Here is a 24,383-nt window from a genome sequence, read left to right as displayed (position 1 = left end):
CATTTTACTGATCGTATTTAAATCGGATCCTCCCGATTGGTTCAAGGTATAAACCTTTTTATTTGCATAAACCAGTGGTTTAATTAATTTATACGGTGAAGGAAGAAGCTAAAGTATAAAAGTGTTTTTAAAGTAAACGTATATTGGCTTAGTCCGAGAATTTGAACATTGGAAAGTAAAATGACTACAATCACAAATTGAGTGGAGGAAAAAAGGAAAGATCGAGTTTAGAGAATTCTAAATGCAGAATTCGTTCGAATGTAATAGAATCAAATAAAAGATAATCAATTTGCGTACAGCAATGTGCACGTACAAGAAACACCCATTCAAGTTCGAATCTTCGTAGTATCGAAATCAATTTAGTCGTGCCACCTCAAGTTAAAAGGACTCGTAGCGTTGGGATGTGCCGTAAATACTTAATTGTAGGTAATTTATTTACGTTCCATATTCATTTAGAAGCAAACAGTCGTCAATTATGCTAACACATCCTTTGATAAATCCACATTTAATTTGTGTAAACTGTTTGACTTTGCGTCCCGCTTTGACGGAATTGACGAATGTCGAACGATTGAACTTGACTTAAGTACTTTGATACAACCAATCTCATATGAATATGGTATCGGGAATGAAAAATGAGGAGAAAATGCTGGAAATTTATATTGAGAGATAGTATTATAGTAAAATAACACATGAATAATTTCAAAAGGGTTTACAATCTGGTGGGTACGGGTCCGCGACGACACGGGTGATGGGTTGGAGCCGTCCGGCCGTAGTGAAGAGGAGCGAAGAATAGAGACTGGTGGGGAAGCAGCCAGTGTGGTACTCAGGGCTCTGTCGTGCGGCGCCTCTTACTCTGTGAGGGCCGTAGCTCACTCAAGAGCAGGGTCATCGCCACCCTCTGTACCGTTGCTGGTCAAGACGAAACCACCAGGTAATATAACATTTTATTGTAAAACTGCTTAAACCACCATTTCCTTGCATTACGCGTGTTATTGCTTTTGTACGATCGTCTTTATATTTACTTATGCTATTTTTTATGTAACTAACCTTATTATACAGTAAAATATTCACGAAGCAAGCGAATAAAAGATGATTGATGTTGTAGCAAATTGAAATAACAAATCTTTAGACAACTACTGAATTTTAATTAAATTTTGGAAACATTATATCTGTAGCAATAACAATATTTCATTCTACAGAATGTTTTCATTTAGACTACAGTTAAAGTTAAAGCATTTGTAAACAGATAGACAGTCGAGTGAAACGACCGCTGATTTCAGCAAAACTTATCTTCTTGGTAGTTTACAAATCAAATGGTTCTTTCCCTAGTTCGTGAGTTGCTTCTAGCGATTCCAAACGACTAAGAAAATCTTGTGGTAAACATTTTACTGGCGATAAGTTTAGTAAAAGTAAAGATACGCTCAACGTTAAGTTTGTGAAAAAAAACTTATCATATGATTTTTCCACATACCACTTGAAAAGAATTTGTAAAATTTCCGCTTCAATTATGTTAGATACCTACTTAAAGTACGTTAGTCGTTTTGCGAGCATTCATCGTTGTCTTTGAAAGCCTGTACTCCGTTCAGAGAGCCGTGCATCGAAAGCAATGGTGCGTTTATATACGCTTGCTTAACTTTGTTAGGGCACTTAGAACATTAAAGCAAACTATGTTTATCCATAGAATGGCCCTTCAACGAAACATTTTTTCTGAACTTTTATCTGACGTCATATCAGATTTAACTATGGTTCAATGTTGAGACATAAGGAGTTACCTCTGGGTTCTGAGTATATTTATCTATTCTTCTATGAGTTTGAACGCTATTGAATAGATAAACTACCGCTAAATGTACCTCAGAAACCGGGGTTAGTGAATTCGGTCGTTTGTCATACTGTCGTTGGTTTGTCTAGTGCTCGTATGGGAAGGCGGGGGGGAGGAGCGTCCCGAAGAAGGTGCAGAAGCAGCGGTGTGGAGCAACAGCAGCGCGCTGGCGGTGGACGCGCGGCGCGCCGTGCGCTGTGGCGCGCGCCTCGTGCGCCTGCAGTGGCGCCGAGCTGACGCCGCCGCCGCGCCCGCCTGGAGGGATGCCGACCTCACCTCACTGCACCACCATCGAGAGGTATACATATAACACTTAAATCGTTTCAATTTCACATCAGTCATTAATAATTTTGACACTCATCTGCTGCAAGCAATATTTTCTAAAGTAGGGATATTGAAGCGATACAAATATTTTGTCGTCTGAAATGTTAGGATTAAAAATTTTATTCTGAACGATAACTTTAAATCTGTACGACACAAAAGCTTTGACGCCAATACGAAACTTTTGTGGAAAACAAAGGAGTCTTAATTGTGTGCCGATTTCTGCACGAGGACAGAATGTTCTGATTGTTTAAAACTTTGACATTCGATGTATCTTGTTACCGTTATTAATTTCATTGCCGTGCTACTAATGTTTAATCGTAATGGATGTCTAAATATTTTTCATCTATATTTTTCATCAAATATTCCTAACGCTCTAAAAAGTTTAGAAAGCTATCACGAGATTCATGATGATCTACTCTACCACCTGCCAAACGTACCAAGCGATAGAATAAACAACCAAATCATAAAGTTACCGTATTAATAATAAATTGAAAACTAATTTCACGAAAACATCGTTCGCGAAGACGAGGAATCCCGCAATTTATGCTCGTTCTATTTTCCGCAGAAACAAGAGCCAATTGAAACAAGTGCAAATTGAGACTCGCGCTCCATACAAATTTGTAGGTTATGATCCGGCGGGACGGATAAAATACCTTTTTTGTGCAAATATCAACAACTTTATTGTGCGTACGAGGAAAAATTTTGCAGGTAGACACGTTGATTAAGGTGTGAGGAAAGCGGCGCGGAATTACGATCTCTTCTCTCGCATTCGTGAAGAAATAGCTTTAGAAATTGTGTATTTGATAATCAGATCAAAACAAACTGCAAAATAAAATACCTTGTTTTCTTTAAAAAGTATTCTATGTTTGTTTAAGACACGTTTTGACTATTAATAAAAGTTGTGAAATAGCCCTGACATCAGTTTATGTAGCCACTCGTGAAAGTTAGATGAAGCTCTGCCTTTTAAAGTTGCAGTTTCCCCTTTGCAAGTGCTCGGCTAAAAGATGCACAGGTGTTAAGCCAGCGCATAAAACTACTCAGCTGCTATCAGTAGCATCGTGTTTATAGTTTATGTAAATAAGCCGCGCTTGTTTAATGGTTGTACTGTGTAGCTATTATGATAATAGCTAATGAGGAATGAGAACAACATTGTATACAGAAAAAATACGTTAATTTGAAACTCAGGTGGTAATCGGTGGCCTAACATCAGGAGCATGGTATGCACTTCGCCTTTGGACGGCCACGGAATCTGCACGACATCAAGCTATTATTTACGCCGCTACCACTACCCATTCCGGAGGTAAAGTATGACATTATTATTGAGACTTACATCGAATGATAACTGCAGTATAGTCGTTGCCTTAATTACAACTTTTGTTCACACAACAAAAACAATACCATATTACAAGTACACGTTTGAAAATCCATTAGTCAGTGACAGCAGTCAGCCTGTTCGGTTGCAATTTTTAACTGTATCCAAAATAATGGACGCGATTTTTACTCCTAAATGTTACGCATTTTGTAGCCAGTGTTTGCTATTGAAAGCAATTTGATTGGAAGCGATTTTTTTTCATGTAACTAAATTGTTATTCCTATAGTGGAAAAAACATATCGCCATTAAAACCTAAACTTTTTTATAAATACTTTTTGTCAAAATCGACAAATCAATTCCAAAAAACCGTATAACCTCAAACTCTTTTACGTTAAGTTAGCTATAGGTACATAACAAGTTTCTTGTATCTTAAAGTCGGTAAATATGTTACCATTAAAATGTCATATCATTGATCTAAAGTTCTAGGAAAATCTTTTTAATTTAAAGCTTGTTTCCTATGTTCTATAATAGGCTGATTTGATTAACCGCAGCGGATTGAAATGCTCATGTTACTTAATTAATTCAACAGACTGCTGCGTTTCATTTACATTACATATCACTTGTTTCTATTCATGTCGGGATATTGTACGTTTGCGTACAATACGTGTTTCAACTTTGATTGTTTAATGTATGGCTATATTTTTGAGAGAATACTGAAGCTTCTAGCGTTGAAGAATTGTGTTGCTGAAATACAGCTAATAATATCAAACCTTATCGGGATATATTATTATATTGTAACAACTTATGTAAACAGTTTTTATGGTGCAATAAATAATGGGGGTCCAACACCATCATAGGACCCCAAGCCAACCTCACCTGCTCGCGGTGCACCCTGCTGATTAACAAACGAGGCTCTGGCCCCCCACCAACCCGCATTGGACCAGCGTGGTGGGATATGGTCCAAACCCCCCAAAATAATGGATAATACAAGAAAAAATTGTCCCCAAGTGGCCGGCGACTCCAGTACTTGTTCTGGTGTTGACGGGCACCGGGGCAACGCTGGAGTCAGGGGCGAGGTGAATCTCCGGTCGGGATCGGCTAACCGTCAAACGACTTTGGCTCAATCAAAACAGGAATTCGAAACTCTAAACATACTGTCATACAACGTACGGACTCTAATGAAAGATGAGCGCTTGCTAGAACTAGAAAACGCACTGAAAGAGATTCGGTGGGACGTAGTGGGCCTTGCAGAAGTAAGACGACAGGGAGAACATACAGAAGAAAGAGATGAAATTATTTTCTTCCATATTGGAGAAACAAATGGACAATATGGTGTCGGTTTCATGGTTAATAAAAAATGGAAAGACCAGATCTTAGAATTCAGGGGATATTCTGAAAGAATAGCAGTCTTGAAATTTCAGCTCACACCAAATAAAACAATAACCTTTATTCAAGTTTACGCGCCCACAACAACTCACAGTGACGCGGAGGTAGAGGACTTCTATGACCTCCTTAATAGGGCTTGTGATGAGAATCGGGGAACATGGAACGTTGTACTGGGGGATTTTAATGCAAAAGTTGGTTGTAGACAGGAACAAGACTCTGGAAGTATAATGGGGCCTCATGGATTAGGAAACCGTAATGCGCGCGGAAACCGCTTAATACAATTCGCATTTGGCCAAAATATGCACATTTCAAACAGCTTTTTCTTTAAAAGACCCCAGCGGCGTTGGACCTGGGTATCACCAAATAATAACACAAGAAATGAAATCGATTTTGTATTAACATCCCACACAGATATTGTAAAAGATGTCAGCGTAATAAATAGTGGTAAATGGGCAACACTAGTGAGATGACATTGTAAAACAGTCGCTCCTCAATTTTAATTTTAATTTAATTATTAATAAGTGTTTATTTTTAAGAATTAGTACATAGTATAGTAAATAAGTGATACCAGATGTGGTGTACAAAGTTTTAGCTCCGAATAATAACTGTAACCGGCAAACGGAGAATATTCAAATCGAGTGTGAAGTGACAACGAAGTTCAACGTACTAAATTCAAACAGCTGATCACCAAACTCAAGGGAGTATCGTTCCTTTTGTATTTTCTCTTATAAGATTATCAATAATATACTGCTTGATATCTAACTACGTCGTATATTAACAGCAGACGTCTGGTTAAAACTGTAAATTGACAAATTGACAACAAGTGTTACAATTATTTTCCAATTGATAGTCGGTTTTCGAATTCTCTTTGAAGGAAAATAACATACTGATTAGGTTAGGCAGTAATTAGGTGATTTAGCTTATTAATTACACTATAGCTAGATAATTGTCTCTCTGATAGGTACCTGTCAATCTACCCACTTTAGAAAAAAAAATACTCCAATTGTAATATTCTGCACTTTTGACAATAATATATCAGTAACTTAGTCCTCTTATCTTACTTAATTGTAAATAGATAACTTACACTACTAGTATTTAGCTTCTTTTCCCCCCTTTTTAATACTAGTATCTAATTCCAAACCTTACTCTTTAACTTCCTTTGCTTATCTTCTTAGATATTTTCCTTAACTTTTCAGGACTTGCTGCTTTCAAACACATTTTTCTACACAATGGCCACCACAATGATGACCCGTAAAGCTACACTTAAGGAAACTGAAGGAAAACTAAAGCTTGCCTTGCTCGAGCTAAAGTCATATAAAAAGGAGAATAGCCAACTGCTGGGGGAACGTGCTGACTGTGAGGACGCAATACAGAAGGTCAACCAGAAGGTCTTGGATCTTAAGGGTGAACTCGCTGAGCTCCATATAGACAATATGGATCTACTGGATCAGCGCAATCGGCTTCAAGAGGAAGTCAACTCCTTTAGCACCTGTAATGACACCTATCTGTGGTCCTTGGGGCGCATCACTGAACTCGAAACGGATCTAAATGAAGCACACATTAAGATAGTTTCGTTAGAGCATACTATTCAGTCTTACAATAGTAGTTCCACTCATAATCTTTACTCAGAGCTTATAGGTACTGGTCATCAGTCATTGATAGGTGTAAAACGCTCAAAACATCTTCTTTTAAAGACTAGGAGCCATAATAAACTAAAGAAATATTCAAAAGTCTGTAGGTTGATTAAGAAAATTAAATTTAATCTCAGTAGGTACAACAATAAAATCAAATCATTGATCAATAATAACAATGAATTGACAAATGAACGTAGGGATTTATTATTAGAGTTAGACACCTGTAGCGAACAACTTATTTCAAGTAAAGTGTTGTATGAAAAACACACTCAGGACTTGAAGACATCAATCACCACTTTACAGGATAGGTTATCTCAAATGACACTAGACTATGAACAGGAGACTAGAGACTATATACTCAAATATGATGAGATTGCAAAGGTTGGCAAGGAAAACTTAGAACGTGTCTTGTCATTGTATAATAGTTCTCGCTGTTCACAATGTTCTCAGGCTACTTCACTTACTAGTGACTTAGAGTCACAGCCCTGTACTAAGCAGTCCCAACATATGACTAGTGGTGCAACACTAAAACATAAGTTGAGTTTTAGGCCAAACCAGAATAGTTTTAAGTCAAGCAGAGCATTAATGTTCTCAGATAGGATAGGTATTGGTTTTGGATCACTTTTAAATAACAATATTAACTATAAAGTGACCAACCACTGCTACCAAAACCTTAAGTTAGGCAGAATAGTGGAAAAAATCCAAACAATGAATTTAGATGTAGACACTCCAATCATTCTTATGATTGGTAATAGTTTAGGTTTAAGAAAGGCGGACATTATACATAGTATTAGTAGCTTATTAGAAATTAATTCAGGAAAAATAATAATATGTGCATTCCCCTACTCTGACTCACTATCTGAGAATGAGAACCGACAAATTCACAAGTTGAATGCTATCTTACATTTGATAACAAGTCATCATAGTGATAGACTATTGTTTTTTGATACTAATAAATTTATTAGTAATTTTTATTTAACTAAAGAAAGAATGTTTCTTTCTTGTAAAAATCGACATATAATTGCTAGTTTGTTAGCATATAATATTAACTTAGTTATAGGCAATATAACACAACCTAGGTTTAAGGACGAAACAGTATTGTCTAGTCGCTTTACTAACAATACTGTGATTAATATTATTGATAATTTAGTTTGTAAGGACACTGTTACGCATAATGTAACAAAGCACAACAATAATTTAAACGCTTAAGCAAGACAACGGATAAACAGGCAGGTTTTCTGAACGTAGTACACCAAAATATACAAGGTTTATCCGGCAAAGAATTAGAGATAGAATTATTTTTGAAAAAACATGACACACACGTATTTTGTGTCACCGAACATTGGTTGCTGTCGCACCAATTGATATTTAATAATCAATATTATTCTATAACAAGTGCATTCAGTAGGAAGAAGGCAATACATGGAGGGTCAATGATCTTAGTTAGCAACGACATAAAATGCAAAGAACGTAAGGATATAGTTAGCTTGTCAGTAGAACGCACTGCCGAAGTATCTTGTGTAGAACTCGAGCAGCATGTTATAGTATGCATATACCGTCCACCAATGAGTGACTTCAGTTTGTTTGAAACTATAGTTGAAGATATATTAAAGCGTTTAAGTGTTAGTAACAAGTATGTGGTTGTCTGTGGTGATTTTAATGTTAACATATTGGAGCAGTCCATCACTACCACCAGACTGATTACTCTTTTCAAATCATTTAATCTAAAACATCTTTTTAATAATCCAACTAGAATTACCGAACATTCGGCCACATGCTTGGACAATATGTTTAGCAACTGCGTATGTCTAGACAGGGTCATAGTTAACGATTTAACGTCAGACCACTGTGGACTGAACGCAGTCTTCTCTAGGAAGAATGTTAACAAATCTAACACGATAACTTTTAGACCTATTACACACAACCGCTTGACATTGTTTAATCATGAGGTAGCCGCCAAGATTTCCAACATTGATATTACTCAGAATGACCCAGACGATCTCTATAAATCTTTGTTTAGCGTTATTGAATCTCAGTTTAATACGATTTTTAAAGAAAAAACGATCGCTAAGGAAAATACAAAACTGAAATTTTGCGATTGGGCGACTGTAGGAATTTACAAAAGTAGAGCTAGGATGTATGAGCTGTATGCCATGAAACAATACAATTTCAATCCAGGTTTTCTTGAATATGTTAGGAATTATTCAAAAATTTTTAAAAAATCTTGTGCTGCTGCTAAGTCTTTGTATTTAAGCAACAAGATTAAAAATTCCAACAACAAAATAAAAACAACTTGGAATATTATTAATAATGAAACAGGACGATCAACACCACCCGATCACAACTTCGAGTTAAATGTTAACAATCGGATTATTACAGATAGCCTAGGCGTAGCTCAAACATTTAACAATTATTTTTCTGACATACCAGTCATTACGACTAGTTCCTTAAATTCCTCTACCGCTAAAGCAGAATCATTACTTAGGAGCAATGTGAGTCAGTGCAATGTCTCATTTTATTTTAAGTATATAAACCCCTCTGACGTAATCAGAGTATTCAAGTCGCTTAATTCCAAAAATACTGCGGACTTGTGGGGTATTTCTGTCAAGTTACTTGAGAGTATTATCGCTGAAATAGCACCTCATTTAGCTGCAACTTTTAATCGATGTGTAGATGTAGGTGTGTTTCCTAATTTAATGAAGCACAGTAAGATAATTCCCCTGTTTAAAAACGGATGTAAAACTGAGCCCAGTAACTTTAGGCCAATATCCATCTTGCCTGCTATTAGCAAAATATTTGAAAGGGCTATATTAGAGCAACTAGAAAGCCATTTCAGTTTGTATCATTTACTCCACAGCAAACAGTTTGGCTTTACAAAGGGTCGATCTACCATCGATGCAGGGGTCACACTTATTAGGCATATTTTCGATGCTTGGGAGATGTCGCAGGATGCTATTGGGGTATTTTGCGATCTCTCCAAAGCGTTTGATTGTGTTGACCACAATACTCTTTTATATAAACTTAAGTACTATGGAATTGGGGATGTGGCACTTGACTTACTTGCATCCTACTTGTCTGAGAGAGTGCATTATACAGACATAAATGGGTCAAGATCCACTGGATCTGCGGTTAGTCTCGGGGTACCACAGGGCTCTATCCTTGGTCCGTTCCTTTTTCTGGTTTATATTAATGATTTGCCACATCAGGTACAGGATCTGTGTGATATCGTACTATTTGCTGATGATACGTCGCTTATATTTAAAGTAGATCGTAAGAAAACTGATTTTGACGATGTAAATGGTGCTCTTACACAGGTTCTCAATTGGTTTACAGCCAACAATTTGTTGTTAAATTCAAGGAAAACCAAATGCATTAGATTTACCATGCCCAACGCTAGGAATCTAGGTACGAACGTAGTTCTAAATGGTGAGGTATTAGAAATGGTCAATTCCGCAACCTTCCTAGGTATAGATTTAGATAATAAGCTTCAATGGGGCACCCAAATAACAAAGCTCGCGGGCAGGCTCAGCTCCGCAGCCTATGCGATAAGAAAAGTAAGACAGTTTGCTGGTGTAGATGCGGCAAGACTGGTGTACTTTGGTTATTTTCACAGCGTTTTGTCCTACGGTATTCTACTTTGGGGCAGAGCTGCTGATATAGACACAATTTTCGTAATTCAAAAAAGAGCAATTCGCGCTATTTACGGCTTAGGAGCGCGGGACTCTCTGCGGGATGTATTTGGGAAAATAGGCATACTGACGGTGGCATCACAGTATATTTTTGCGAATTTGATGTTCATCAAACAAAACATAAATTCGTTTGCTAAGAATAGTGACATTCATAACATTAATACCAGAAATAAGCACAAATTAGTAGGTCCCTGCAATAGATTGCAAAAAGTACACAACTCATTTGCAGGTCTTGGTGTTCGGTTGTATAACAAACTCCCTAACAGTGTTATGGATCTTCCCCAACAAAAATTCAAAGTAGTTGTTAAAGATCATCTTATTAAAAGGGGTTATTATAAGGTTGACGATTACTTAATGGATAAGAAAACATGGGATTAGTTAGTTACGCGTTCTACAGAAATCGAGATTAAATATCTATATATTTATATATACATCTTTGCATTGTATAAACATTAATCAGTCATTTCAACTCTGTAACAGAGAGGTATTGCACGAGTCTCAGTGGTATTCATTTTTTTTTTTTTTAATTGAAATGGTGGGCTCCCATGCCAAGGTTCGTCATGCTCACTAAAATGTCATTGCTTGCGGCGGCGTCGTGTGCCGGGTCACCCCCTTCCCTCTAATATGTGCGAAGGGGGTGATGGCTGGTCCACGCGTCATACTCGTGAACGGGTGCTGCTTGGGGTGACTGGTCGTCCTGGGTGTGGTGACTGCCATAATTTTTTTTTAAGCAACTACGTTTCACTAACTGTACTTCCTTTACCACAGTATGCTCTTGAAATGCCTCTTATGATTTCATTTATATTATTATGTGGGTAGATGCTCCCATCATGCTTCCAATACTATTTATATCTTGTTTATTAGCACCTTAATATATTGATTTAATTTATGTTATGACCAAAGTGTGTTCGGTAGTGTTGGTAGGTAGCAGCTACTTACATCATCAATGTTTTATACCAGCATAAATATTGTTAAAATCATTTGGCGATTAAAAAGAGTGGCCAGGAGTTTCTTGCCAGCTCTTCTCATTGGCCCTACCTTCCGAACTGGCGGTAAATTCACTCTCTGTATCATTGACTATCATAAGCGTCAGCACTTGACCTAAATGAATAAATGATTTGATTTTGATTTTGATTTTGAAAATAAAATAAAGTTTAGTTCAGACCACAGACCAATACGTGCAAAAATTAAGTTCAATTTTAAAATCCACCGAGCGAAAACATTTAAACATAGATTTAGAAAACTCTCAGCAGAAGACTTAATTGCTAATGAAGAACAACTGAACCAAAAGCTCATTAATTACTTTGAACCTCTTAATTTAGTAAATTTAGACGCAGAAGCACAATATGACAAAATAGTCACCGGTATTCATAAATGCATAAACAATTTAAAAACTAACAAAAAGAAAAACAAAAAGCTAAGTCCATCGACCCTTGATTTAATAAATGACCGAAATAAATATGAGATTGGTACAACAAAATATAGAGAACTAGATAAACAGATCAAAAGAAGCATAAGAAGAGACATCAGAAATATTAACACTCATCTAGTCACAATAGCATTGAAAAAACATAGATCTTTGAGGACAGCAAAACAAGGAATCACCAAAGGCAAAACCTGGATTAATAATATTAGAGATGACAGCGGTATGAAACATCACAACAGGGATAAAATCGTAGAAACCTGCACAAATTTTTATAGCAAACTCTACTCAGATCCTAATAAAAGACACTCAAAAATAGATTTTAAGTTCTCAGATACCATCGATGATATAACGAGCACAGAAGTACTAAAGATAATAAACCAAATGCCTTATAACAAATCTCCCGGTGAAGATGGTGTTTCAACGGAAATTCTCAAATTTGCATCTCCTATTATTTTACCACATATTACCAACTTATTTAATACTATTCTAAAAACTGGAAAAATCCCTCGTCAAATGTGCCATTCCAACATAATTCTCCTTCATAAAAAAGGCGACAAAGCTGACATCAATAATTACAGACCTATAAGTCTAATACCACACCTCTATAAAGCCTTTATAAAAATAATTTACAACCGAATTGACGGTTATCTCGATTCTCACCAACCTCCCGAACAAGCCGGTTTTCGCCCAGGATATTCAACAATTGACCACTTACACACCATCAATCAAGTAATAGAGAAGCACTCTGAATTTCATATACCGCTCTACTTAGCTTTCATAGATTATACAAAAGCATTTGATAGTATCACTCATAAGTCCATATTTACCGCCTTAGCACAACAAGAAATAGATCAAAGTTACATAGACCTCCTCAGTAATATATATACTAATAGCACGGCAAACATTAAAATCAGCCGCCCCGGACCAACATTTAAAATAGACAAAGGTGTCAAACAAGGTGACCCACTGTCTCCCAAACTTTTCACAAGCACTCTCGAGGAGATATTTAAAACCCTAGCAGACTCATGGCAGTCAAAAGGAATCAAGGTTGGGGACAGAAAACTCACAAACCTACGCTTTGCGGATGACATCGTCCTCTTTGCATCATCCGCCTCAGAACTGCAAGACATGCTCCAAGATCTGAGCGCGGCAAGCCTTGAGGTTGGACTGATGATGAATCGGTCCAAAACTAAGGTCATGACCAACAGCACGATGCGTAAGGTCATGGTAGACGGGCAAGATATACAATATGTCGATGAGTATATCTACCTTGGCCAGCTAGTCTCTTTCGAAAATAGGCAGGATAAAGAGATCGATCGCCGTATCGAAAACACCTGGAAAAGCTACTGGTCAATGAAATCATTGCTCAAGGGTAACCTTGCAATGATACATAAACGAAGACTCATCGATATGTGTATCTTGCCTGTCCTAACTTACGGTGCTCAAACGTGGTCGCTGACTGAAGCTCAAAAGTCCAAGCTGAAGGTTTGCCAAAGAGCCATAGAGCGAAGCGTCTTAGGTATTAAACTAGCAGACCGAATTCCAAATACCGAAATCCGCTCAAAAACGGGAGTCGCTGATGTGGGCACTAAATCTGCGCGGCTAAAATGGGATTGGGCAGGACACATCATCAGGATGCATTCAGATAGGTGGGCAAGAATCGTGACCGAATGGACGCCTGAGGGCCGACGACGTCGAGGTAGGCCACGAAAACGTTGGAGCGATGACTTGGACATCTATCTGGAGGATTGGCGTGAGATAGCCGTTGATAGGGACCGATGGAATATTTTGGGGGAGACCTTTGCCCAACAATGGGACAGTACGGGTTAACAAAAAAAAAAAAAAAAAAAAAAAAAAAAAAAAAAAAAAAAAAAAATAAATATATGTCTATGTATGTCTATGTCTATGGCCTGATAGGGTTAAAAACAAGACATTTTATTCATCAACTTGCAGTTTTAACAGTTAAGATGCTAAAGGACTTATCAGTGCTATGGAATGCTCCAAATTTTCCGATACATTTAAACCCAATCATTTCAAGAGTATCACATTTTATCTACGGTTGTCTGTCCACACAGAGCGTCTCCGTCGTCCAATAGCGTTTCAATCGGAAGGTAGTCAGATAACGACGACCAATGGAACTGCAGACACCGAGCGAGTGTTGGGCGCAGTGTCACTTGCGTTTGCAGCCCTTGCAGCACTCGCCGTCACTGCACTCTTGCTGGTACTCGTCGCTAAGAGAAGGTAAGGGACACATTCTAATGTAACTTTTATATGTTGAATACTTTCATATTTATAAAAGCACAGATTAACCTTTCCTTTGTCACAACGCCTTGTGGCTAGGTTAATGTGGGGAGAAAAAGACGCGGAATAGTCATATCTGCACTATCAACAATCCAACATTTTCAGTATTTGGATTGGATTATATTTTGAAAGTAATCGTTTTTTAAATTCTTGTTACGATAGCGACACGATACTGTCTAAACCTTGTAATCACAATACAGTTTATATCAAGAGTTATTATACAAGTTCTAGCAGAAGGAAATAGTGCTAGTTATTTGATACATACGTCTATATTTGACGCTATTTCACATTCATAGATCAATCACTAAACTGATTGCCTATAAGGTCGATCCCATAACTTAGCCAATTTCATATTTATATGAAATGGAAACGTGTAAAAGTTTTCCTTCACAAATGTAACGATCATGACAGCTATATAATTTATAGAGCTTTCAGACTGAAAGGCTCGCTCCTGACCACTTGACCTTATGAGCTCAATTCCTGACGTGTGAAGCAGCCACGCAAATACGACCGCGTATAAAATATTATATTACCAGTTGATGTTTCTGGATTTATTCCATCTTACTTTAAGGCTTCGTGGGGTCGATCTTTGAATCAAAAAAGATATGAGCATTTTGCTGCCAAACTATTTATGTGTATGACATTATTTGCTGATATGGTGTATCATCATATACTGAACATATGTATATTTTTATTATAGTCCCCACTAAGTAACAAGAATACAAAATTTATTACAATAGAGAAGCCAATATAATTACCAAGATTTTCTCCTAAAAGTAAATTGCTACAAAACATCTTAGGTTTCTCATCTCATCGGAATATTTGAAAGTACTCGATACCTATTTACAATATTAGAAGAGGGGCTGGTGCGAAATCCTGGGATCGAATTTCTGAGGAGGTGGGCTGTATAAATACATAATAATAAATAAGATGAATGTAGACGTATCGAGAACACGATTCCCGCGTAAATCACTCACCACGACCTACTTATATTTCCACTTCAATTGTTTGATTGCGTCATCGTCGAGCCTATTTACCTAGTATAATAAACCTTCTCGTTATTTTAGGCTTCTAGGTACCAATTTTACTAGTAACCGTTTGACTTTTCGACAGAAAAAATGACGGATAGTAAATGTATGAAAAAATCTGTCAAAATAACAATTGCTAAGCGAAACAAATGTAGAGTTGGTGAAATCGGTCATAAATACCTGGCTTCTTTAGTTCATGATAAAAATACAAAGTAAAATAAACCCAGAGATAGATATAGGGCTAACCGAACTTTTTTGCTTTAAGGAACATCGAAGCGTAAAATGTTGAATAAATACAATCTTTCTTTGAAGACTTTATTCTGTATTTTCAATCGCTGAAGATTTTCAACCTGATGATAGAAAAAGGTGTCATGAGAGGTTTAAAATCATACGTGTATTGGTAAAGTGGCCGCTTACCGACCACCACTCGCAACTTTATTTCCTAATAAATCATTGTTTGAGTTCTCTATGCGAGGTGTGATAGTTCATTAATATTAAACCAATTCATAAATAAATTATTCAGAACCAAAACCAAAGTGCAACAATATTCATATTATCGTCAACTAAACGTTTTTATTTCTGGTTTAGTACACTTTGGCCATGTGGTGGTCAAACGGACGAAGAGACGCGTCGCTGCAGCCACTCGGTGGCGAGTACTGACAAGTCTGTGTGTCCTGAACAACAGAATATCAGGAACTGCCAACATGACTACAAACACGACAAACTGTCGCCTGCCTCCGGTAAGTTACATAACATTAGAAATACTTTTCAATTGAACTTTTTTGAACGCCTTGGAGTGAACGCGGGATGTTTTTTTATTAACTATGGAAGTTCCACAGCTTTCTAGGTTAAATTGGTTTGCAAAATGTGTGTCAGATGTGTCATGACTGGCCATGGTCAATAATGTCGATATTTCCACAATTTTCTTTATATGTTTAGTTTATACATCACTCCAAAGCTTTTGTCAAAATCCCATTGAAAAACGGTTTCCTTAAGCACTTAATTCATTCAATTGCTTTATTTCATCGCTGTCAGTCTTGTGGAACCTGTAATTACAGCTCAAGTTTCTACGAGTGAAAGAACCTTTCGATAGCCCGTGCTATAGTAGAATCATTATGTCGCGGCATAAATAAATTGTGTTGGCTATGACGCGGTGGTTATTTCAGGAATAACCTTTGATAGCTTGCACTTACGTTGCATAGGGGCTATTCATCGATTTTTAAATTATAGACAGGTTTACCTCCAATCCATAAATATTACTACTGCAGTTGATTGCTGAAACATCCAGCGGATATAGTCATTAAATATGACTACGTAACTAGCTAGCTGTGAGTTTTTTGCTTTTGATTATCACAAGCAACAGCTTTTCCGAAACTGTGGTAGATTCAAAATACTATGACGATTTTAAATACTTGTTAAAGTTTATGAAATAAAGCATATTTGACTTTGACTTGACTTAGAGTTGATGCTATGGTGATATCAGCGTCAACTATATGGGGAGTCGAAGAGGTCACCCTGGAATTATAACTAGCGGTCTTCATACGTATTGATATAAGAAGTATCTTTAGAATAAACAAAATGTAAAGTGTAAGCTTAAACATCAAACAACCTTCTGAGTAAGAAGTCAATTCGTGGCAATATTTACAACACAACTACATCTAGAATTTTACGAAGCCTTATTCTACTGAACATTTAATATTAAGGCTGCATTCTAACTGAATACCCCAATGGTTTCGAGCTAGTACTATTTGTGGTTTCAGGAATAGTATAGCGCAAGTAATATTCTTAGAAGTGCAGTGAAATCAAATGGAACGAACCAGTTTGTTTGTGTAATATAATACTCATTATAGCGTAGCTGTGTTCTGTGTGCTTAGTGTATCCCCAGTCTGTTGTCTTCTAATTATACGATTGACTAAGTATAAAATTGCATTTGTTCGGCTTCAATAAGTTGACGAGGATAATACAGGAGTAAAGGAACTCATTCGGAAAACCCTTAGCACACAACAAGAACCAGTCTGAAAAGTCAGTCTTTATATTGACTCATAGTTGTCCTTTCACAATTACACTCTGCTGTTTTTTTTAGTAGAAAATAAGTGCAGCATAAATTTCATATCTATGAAAAATTAGTCTCCCGTGTTTTGTCATGTCTAGCTGTCTTTCGATACTGATAGGTGATTGTATTGTAAAAGACGTGTACGAGATAAGTCCGTACGCGACGTTCGCGGTGGGCGGCGAGGCGGCGGCGGCCACGCTGGACCACACGCTCCAGTTCCGCACGTTCGGTCACCGGGACAACGACGCGCCGCCGCACAGACCTTGTAGGAAACATCCACAGAGACACCGCGAACGAGCCGAGGGTGAGTTCACTACCACACAGTTTGTAACCTATCTATCTATCTAAAACGAAACATCAAAGCAAAGCTGTTCGAGTAACTACTACTACTGAATCTAATTTATTTTCCATCTTCAATATGATCTATTGGATGATAATTTTATTATTTATTTACACTCACATCGCCTATAATAACTATCTGTTATTTATTAATTTGTACACCCTTTCTCAACTCACTCACCTTCCTGTTTTAAACACCTTCACAGTAATCTCTGCATCACCCTAAGGTAGACTGTCAGAAAATGCCTTGGCATTAAGTTCAAACAAAAAAAATAAAAGAAATATCGTCCCTAATTAAGTATATTGATTGCACACTGTGGTTGCCTGTATATTACATTCAGCTATTCAGTTGCAGTTTGCTTTGATGTTAATAGTGAGCGGTTAGAATAGATTGACTCTACTTGCTTTGTCCCTTTAGATGATTCAATATCTTCCACAATTATAGTATTGACCTTTTAGAATAAAACAAATACCTGTCTAGAATAGATTTAGATTTCATACCTTCTTATACTTTAGATATCTGTAACGAATTTTGTAGATATATTTAGAAAAGTATTTAAAAATAACTGTTAGAATCTAACAATGCTTATAGCAGCTGAATTTTTTGCCAATAGCCCTTCCCTCTCAATAGTGATTATTTTATAATGTAGTACTAAATATGGCTGCGTATGTATCCGTGATTAATTAATTAGAGATACCCAACGATAAATTATTTATCATTCCAGCTCGTGAACCCTTAGGCCGTGCTCCTGATTGGTAGTGTATCGTAGTGGATGATTGACGTGTTATGTTGATTGTTTGTTGAATAGTCTGGTATGTGTAACAGTGGAGAAGCACCACTCGGAGTGCGAGCTGCAGCAACTGAGCCGCTACGAGAAGGTGCGCCCTCGACACTGCGCCGGCACGTCCTACTGCGTGCCGCTACCACATCATGGTAGGTCACTAAACTATAGGTTTCCAAGTCTTCAATAAGATACCTAACGCTTTAACGTTTAAATTTTCAGTATTGTTTGAAGTCTCAAAACATAATTTAACATCTTAAGTTGTCCAAATTATAATTATTTCAGACTGCTGAATGTTTTAGCTCTAGCGACTAATTTAATAAATTATATTATTTCTCCGGTTTTGTCGTGGGCTCATTACTTGGGCCTTTGTTAGCTTACTTTAAATAACGCTCGTTATTCTGAGCATAATAATGTATAGATACCTACCTACAGTCAGTATCAGATTTCTGTTGTTCAACGAGAAGCCTTTACAGCTGGGTCCAGTGGTGGTGGGAGTGGGGGTGGTTGTGGCAGCGGCGGTGGTCTCTCGGAGGTGTACGCGGGCGACTCGAGCGCGGAGTCAGGGCCGGGCTCACTGTCGCCGCGCACGCACCACGAGCACAGCTAACGCACGCGCACACACACACACAACACCACCCCACGCACACACGACCATATCGCACGCGTGACGTCACTACACACAGATATCGCTACACTACCTCCCAAGTAATTATCGAAAGCAGCCCTGTGGTTTATTAATAGAATCCTATTTGATGTAGGACAAGGGATGGACTATCAAAATATTGAATAACTAAATTACTGTTACATTTTGACTGGCTACATTTACAGTTTCAGTAACAATACTTACGCCTACAATTTCTATACAAATAGTAGTTCATTAATAATTCACTAGATTCAACTATTGATGACCAAGACGCATATCTAAACTGTGACGTCACGCGATACATAGGTATACTATATAATAGTCCTATACGATTTTTAGATGAGTAGACCTCTCCTAGGATTTGGTTTTACTGTTAGCGACTGAAACATTAATGAATAACGTTACTTTATGACCGTTTGCAAATAAATAGAAGTTTATTGTTAGGCCCTTGAACACCACAATTGCATTGTTTACGCATTTTAATGTTCAGTTTGTACAAGTTTTGTATTGTGTCTTGACAAGTGAATGAAATATTGTGACAAGTTGTATCAAATGAGTATGAATAACATAATGCTAAAGACAAGTACGGAACTAGTGCAAACGTTAGTTATGTATACTTTATAATTATGCAGAAATGTCCCAAATATGTGCCAAACTACAAGTCACTGCCTGATTATTCTGATTAAGAATGATCAATAAGTAGCCTAATTTTACAACGAATGATTTTTACATGATATTGCTCATTACACTAAAACGATGTTTACTTATACTAAACCTTTTTGTATGATTTATTAGTCCTAGTTTTGATGCAATAAATCTCAGAATCGGCCTGTTTCGAATACAACTTTTTTATTTACCACGGGAACTTTTCCAATGTTTTTTATTACAATCGGCCTCGTGTTGGGACGTGGGGCATACGATGATTGATTATATTAATATTGTGATTGTTTTACACAATAACTAGAGTTGACTGCCATCACTACTGAAATTCACACGTGCTAAGCCTGCTATTGAAAAGCATTGCAAGTGTATTTCAAACTTATACATTTAACGTACCTTATATTATACAGTACTGGAATAATTTTACTTACATATAAGCACTAATATCTCTGTTAACTTACGTAATAGTAATAATAATACAGTTCATAATATATCAATGGTTAAAATTTCGTCGTTTTCAATCGATAAAGTTCTGTAAAGAGAGTCATGTATTCTGCAGGGTGAAGCTGTGAAGATCGAACGTTCGCTTTGAACAGCTGCGCTTTATGAAATTTGTTTCAGATTGCAAAGCAATCGATGTAAAAGCTGAAGTACGTTGAATGGTTTGAAAGCTTTGAAGCGTTGAACGCGATATTGAAACCCAGAAATGGTGTTTGTTTAAATATACTAACTGCCATTCTTCGCCGTTCGTCATTGTTTAATAATGGATTTATAACTGAAAATAAATGCAATATTTACAAAACTCAGTCGTTTGTTTTTATATCTGCTAATCAAACAAACTTAATTTGATCAAGGTCGTGCGTTCTTATCATCTCTGATTCTATATCAAAACTAATACCCCACAGTGGGATATTGATACTTTGATATAGCAAACAGTGCACCAAGTTTCTAATAACCACTAACAACAGTTAAATTAAAGCAAACACATCGTATCTGTTTAGTGTTGAAACTGGAATCAGTCGCGACCACGTGATTAGCTAACTGGCTCATTGGTAACGTGAAGGTAACCCCTAATGAATACATGGCTTTGTGCCCCGCATAGATTTGCTACTTTTATTCTCTAATCACCTCTTTGATTCCTTCTACTTCTTGATTTTGTGTTTCTTGAAATAACTTGGGAATGAAAAGAAAAGAGAATGAGCAATCGCCAAATAATTGTCAATTAAAGACCTAGATTGCTAACCTTTTATTAAAGGCTTTGGTGAAACGCCACAAAAGAGCAATATTCATTGGCGTTCTCAAAGTTCGTTCATCTATCTCTAATTATAATCGTGGTTGCGGTTATTGTTGTTCAATCATCGTAAAAGTAGCACATTTATAGAGGGTGTACTTGTTTTTACAGTTCTAGTAGTTAGTCGACTTGATGGCATTAGTTGATACAAATGTACATAGTAATCTAGTCGGACTGATGTGTAATATCTATGTTAAATTCTGAGCTTACATTTGTACATACATTTTGTAGATACCTTAATACGAACTCTAGTCAATTTTTATTAAATGTTTTTATGACAATATGATTGTATTGTGTAAATAACGAAATACTTATTAAGTATCTATATGTGAGAATCTGTTTAATGTAAAATAAATCTATTTATCGCGATACTCGTGTTTTATTTTATACTTTTACTTTAAGACAACCAATTCCACTTTGACTTTTTTATTGGCAGGCTCATACATTTTCCATTAATTTTGTTCCCAAATAATGTCAAAATTACAAACATAATTAATATTCTCACCTGGGACCCAACACTGCTATGCAATCAATTAACACTAATTAAGTAGTTCGCTTTAACAATTCTTTGTGGAGTCCAAGAAAAGTAAGTTCGTCGCAGTGCATTGTTAGTACGTGACGAGGTGGTGACCACTTCTCCCCAAGAGGCTACATTCAGTCTAACAAGTACCTAACAAGTTACGTCTGACGACAATAGTAGGTAGATACTGTAGAAAATATTTTAAGAATTTAATCATCATTGAAGTATAGTATTCTAGACGCGTATATTAACGCCGGAATTCTCCCAAAAGGGATAAGTAAAGGTAGGCACATATCGTTCACCGCCCACACACGTTAACGTACAAATGTAATAAAGGGTGAGTTCACGGTCATTTATATCTATTTGGTCATAGTTTCGACCAACAATCTATGTTATTGGAAACCTTTGTACAAGAATCCAATTTACTGCCAAAATTGAAAATCAAATTGAATATCATATAACAAATACAGAATACGTTTTCGCAATACTTATAGACATGTAATAACCCTTAGAAGTTATTTCATTAGGATTTTTAGAAATCTCTTATAGTACCTAATACCTTTGTAATAGATAGGTATCATGTAATTTTGGTCTACAACGAGCACCCAATAACAAGAGATTCCTTAGATTCATCATAAAGGAGTTGAACCGAGTTATTTGAGCAAGACTTTAATATTATTAGACAAAGGAGCGCCAAGGAAAAACGTAACATTGTAGCATCGGCAGTCCGGGACAGATTCCAATATGAGACATTCCGGGAACGCGGTCCCGGCCTGGAATCTGGTCCCGAGCTCTTTCGATATTACCTCTGAGACAGGGTGCACTTGATATTGCCCAAATATTGTAGCACATTCTCTTGACAGCTACTAACATTATTATTAAGGACATTATTGTAATATCTAGGCTATCCTTTACATTCCTGCTAACGTTATTATACGGTGAAGGTTTTCTGGGGAAAACATTTTTTTATATTAAACGAATGTTGCTAGCTAGTCTTGGTACTCACTTTACTGGTGAAAAGATTACGACAAGTAGGTTATAATTGATATTTTTATAACTATTTACAAAAGCGGATTTACGTTATCATAATACATAATAAACAGGAATAAATCATAGCACAGGAAACACAAGGAGACAATAAACGACGGCGCGTCTTGATATGACACAACCTCGTGCAAGACACCCAAGTATTTCCGCTACAACAAATAAATATCAGAAGGAAATAACTAAATAAACTATAATGTTTTTAAACTCATGGAGTAACACATTCGATATCCTATCACGTAAGTAAGTAGGTAGAATTATTTAGGAGAGAAGATTTTATGAGTAGTTTTTGTTATATTATTATTAGAGGGAAAAACTGGCTACTGCCTTCGAAACGGGAGACCAATTAAAAAGGTCAGTCAGTATACTAATTGTTACAATTCACAATCTATGTAGGCACAACTGCCTACTGTCAGAATATGAAACCAATAAATTGCTATCAACTATTCTGTTAGTTATTTTATGCCACCGTTCAGCCATCACTATCAGCGAAATATATACACACAAGGTATGTTACGTACCTATGGCACAATTAGACAGTAATTGGTCGCGTCACATCTGATGCCTATCACGGGGGTTCGATTCCCACTTACAAAGAAACATTTGTGTAACTTACATTTTCATATGAAAAAATATTGTTACTTAGCACTAAATGTTAGAGACTAAAATCGTGTTTGTTTATTTGAGATTTTGAATCATCATCAAAGATTGTAGCCGTACAAAGTGCAAGCAAGATATACTATCCACAATTTATGATTTCACCGCAATTCATTGTCAATATACGAGCTACGTTTAAAATGTGCACATGATACCCAATACAGATAAAAACAATTTTATTAAAAGGTCAAAGGAATTGAACAAATTGTGTGCATAAGCTGCTTATCAGTGCACGCCAGACCAATTGAGAGAAGCTTCAATGATTGATACGACTTTTTTATATATTTTTCATGTGAACGTTCATTTGGTGCAGGCTTGTTTTATTATTTGTTGAGCTGTTTTATTCTGTCGATATACCGTTCAAAAAAGTTTACTTGAAATAATAAACTAGTATCAAATGGCGCAAATATTATTTACATGTTTGAGATCATACAGTGTACAAGTAAACTGAATACGAATGTTAACAAACGATAACTTTCTGGTGCACTAATTAACCCAAAATCATCTATTGACTCGTTTATCGAAAAAATCTTTCATACATTTTCTTAGTAAGTATCTACGTACGTACGAATATTAATTAGCCTTTAAAACGTACCTACTACGAGTAGAAATATACGGTGTATTTTAATATCAGCTGCGCGAGAATTAATCAACTCATCCGGCGGGTAGATAATTTGAAGTTATAACTAGCTCCACTGAAGAATACCCTCTCAGACGCCGGCGGTAATATTTTTTCAGTTTTATTTTCCGATGAAATATTTCATAATCCGTTCATCCAGTGGTCAGTGAAAGGGGAGAGAGGGCGGCGCCTCACTCTTTCTCGCCACGAGTCCATTTAACTAGCCGAACCCCCCCAGCCTCCCCCATCCCCACCACCGCTTCGTGCCGGGTGGTGAACGTCCACGTTTGTTCAGGAAAAAAACGGAAAAATGCTCTCAAACAAAAACACGAATGGAGCGTTCAGCGCGAATCGAAAATTAATTACAGCTTTGGAGTGTTTTTTGTATCGGTAGCGTTATACAAAGCCCTCCGGATATGAAGCCTTTGAAAGACATCACTACACATTGAACTAACCGTGCCTTTGATCAACTATTTCGGTATGTTGAAAACGTAGCTTTAATTTCAAATTTATTCATAAAAGAAATTGGTATTTTCGAAAAAAAACTTTTGCACAATTATCATCTATGTACAATCATTATTATCATTATCACTTCTGTATAACTTAGTACTATACCAGACCAGAGAAACATGGAAATCATCAAATGTATAAGCATTTTAACCATTTGTTTGCTGAAATCTAATTAGCAGCAAAAATTGCATACAGTAGATACGAGGTAATTTGTACCGCTTGTAATTTATTGGTACATTAATGTTGCCTTATCTCTACTACTTACTCAATGTAATCCCGCCAACACGGCGAATCTTCCATCGGAGCCAGCCATTAACCCGACATGTCATTGGACCACCCTGCG

At 36.8% G+C, this 24,383-nt stretch overlaps 1 protein-coding gene across 2 annotated transcripts in view; it reads left to right on the top strand.

Moving 5' to 3' along the window:
* Window positions 1-21,053, top strand: part of LOC142981192 (cell adhesion molecule Dscam2-like) — an 89,371-nt gene extending 68,318 nt beyond the window's left edge. Inside the window, exons 30-37 of one of the 2 annotated variants that reach the window (XM_076126907.1) lie at window positions 707-931; window positions 1,909-2,117; window positions 3,329-3,443; window positions 13,666-13,831; window positions 15,508-15,659; window positions 17,109-17,276; window positions 18,138-18,245; window positions 18,570-21,053. In XM_076126907.1, coding sequence (XP_075983022.1) covers window positions 707-931; window positions 1,909-2,117; window positions 3,329-3,443; window positions 13,666-13,831; window positions 15,508-15,659; window positions 17,109-17,276; window positions 18,138-18,245; window positions 18,570-18,703 — 1,277 coding nt within the window. In that variant the 3' untranslated portion in view covers window positions 18,704-21,053. Of the gene's footprint in view, window positions 1-706; window positions 932-1,908; window positions 2,118-3,328; window positions 3,444-13,665; window positions 13,832-15,507; window positions 15,660-17,108; window positions 17,277-18,120; window positions 18,246-18,569 lie in introns of those variants that run through there. The other variant, XM_076126908.1, reaches the window with a different exon arrangement.
* The last annotated feature ends 3,330 nt before the right edge of the window (window positions 21,054-24,383 follow it).

The sequence above is a fragment of the Anticarsia gemmatalis genome, chromosome 19, assembly GCF_050436995.1.
Source record: "Anticarsia gemmatalis isolate Benzon Research Colony breed Stoneville strain chromosome 19, ilAntGemm2 primary, whole genome shotgun sequence".
In the NCBI taxonomy this organism is placed as follows: Eukaryota; Metazoa; Arthropoda; class Insecta; order Lepidoptera; family Erebidae; genus Anticarsia; species Anticarsia gemmatalis.
The sequence above is the reverse complement of the archived record's forward strand: the minus strand, read 5'-3'. Positions and strand labels throughout refer to the sequence as shown.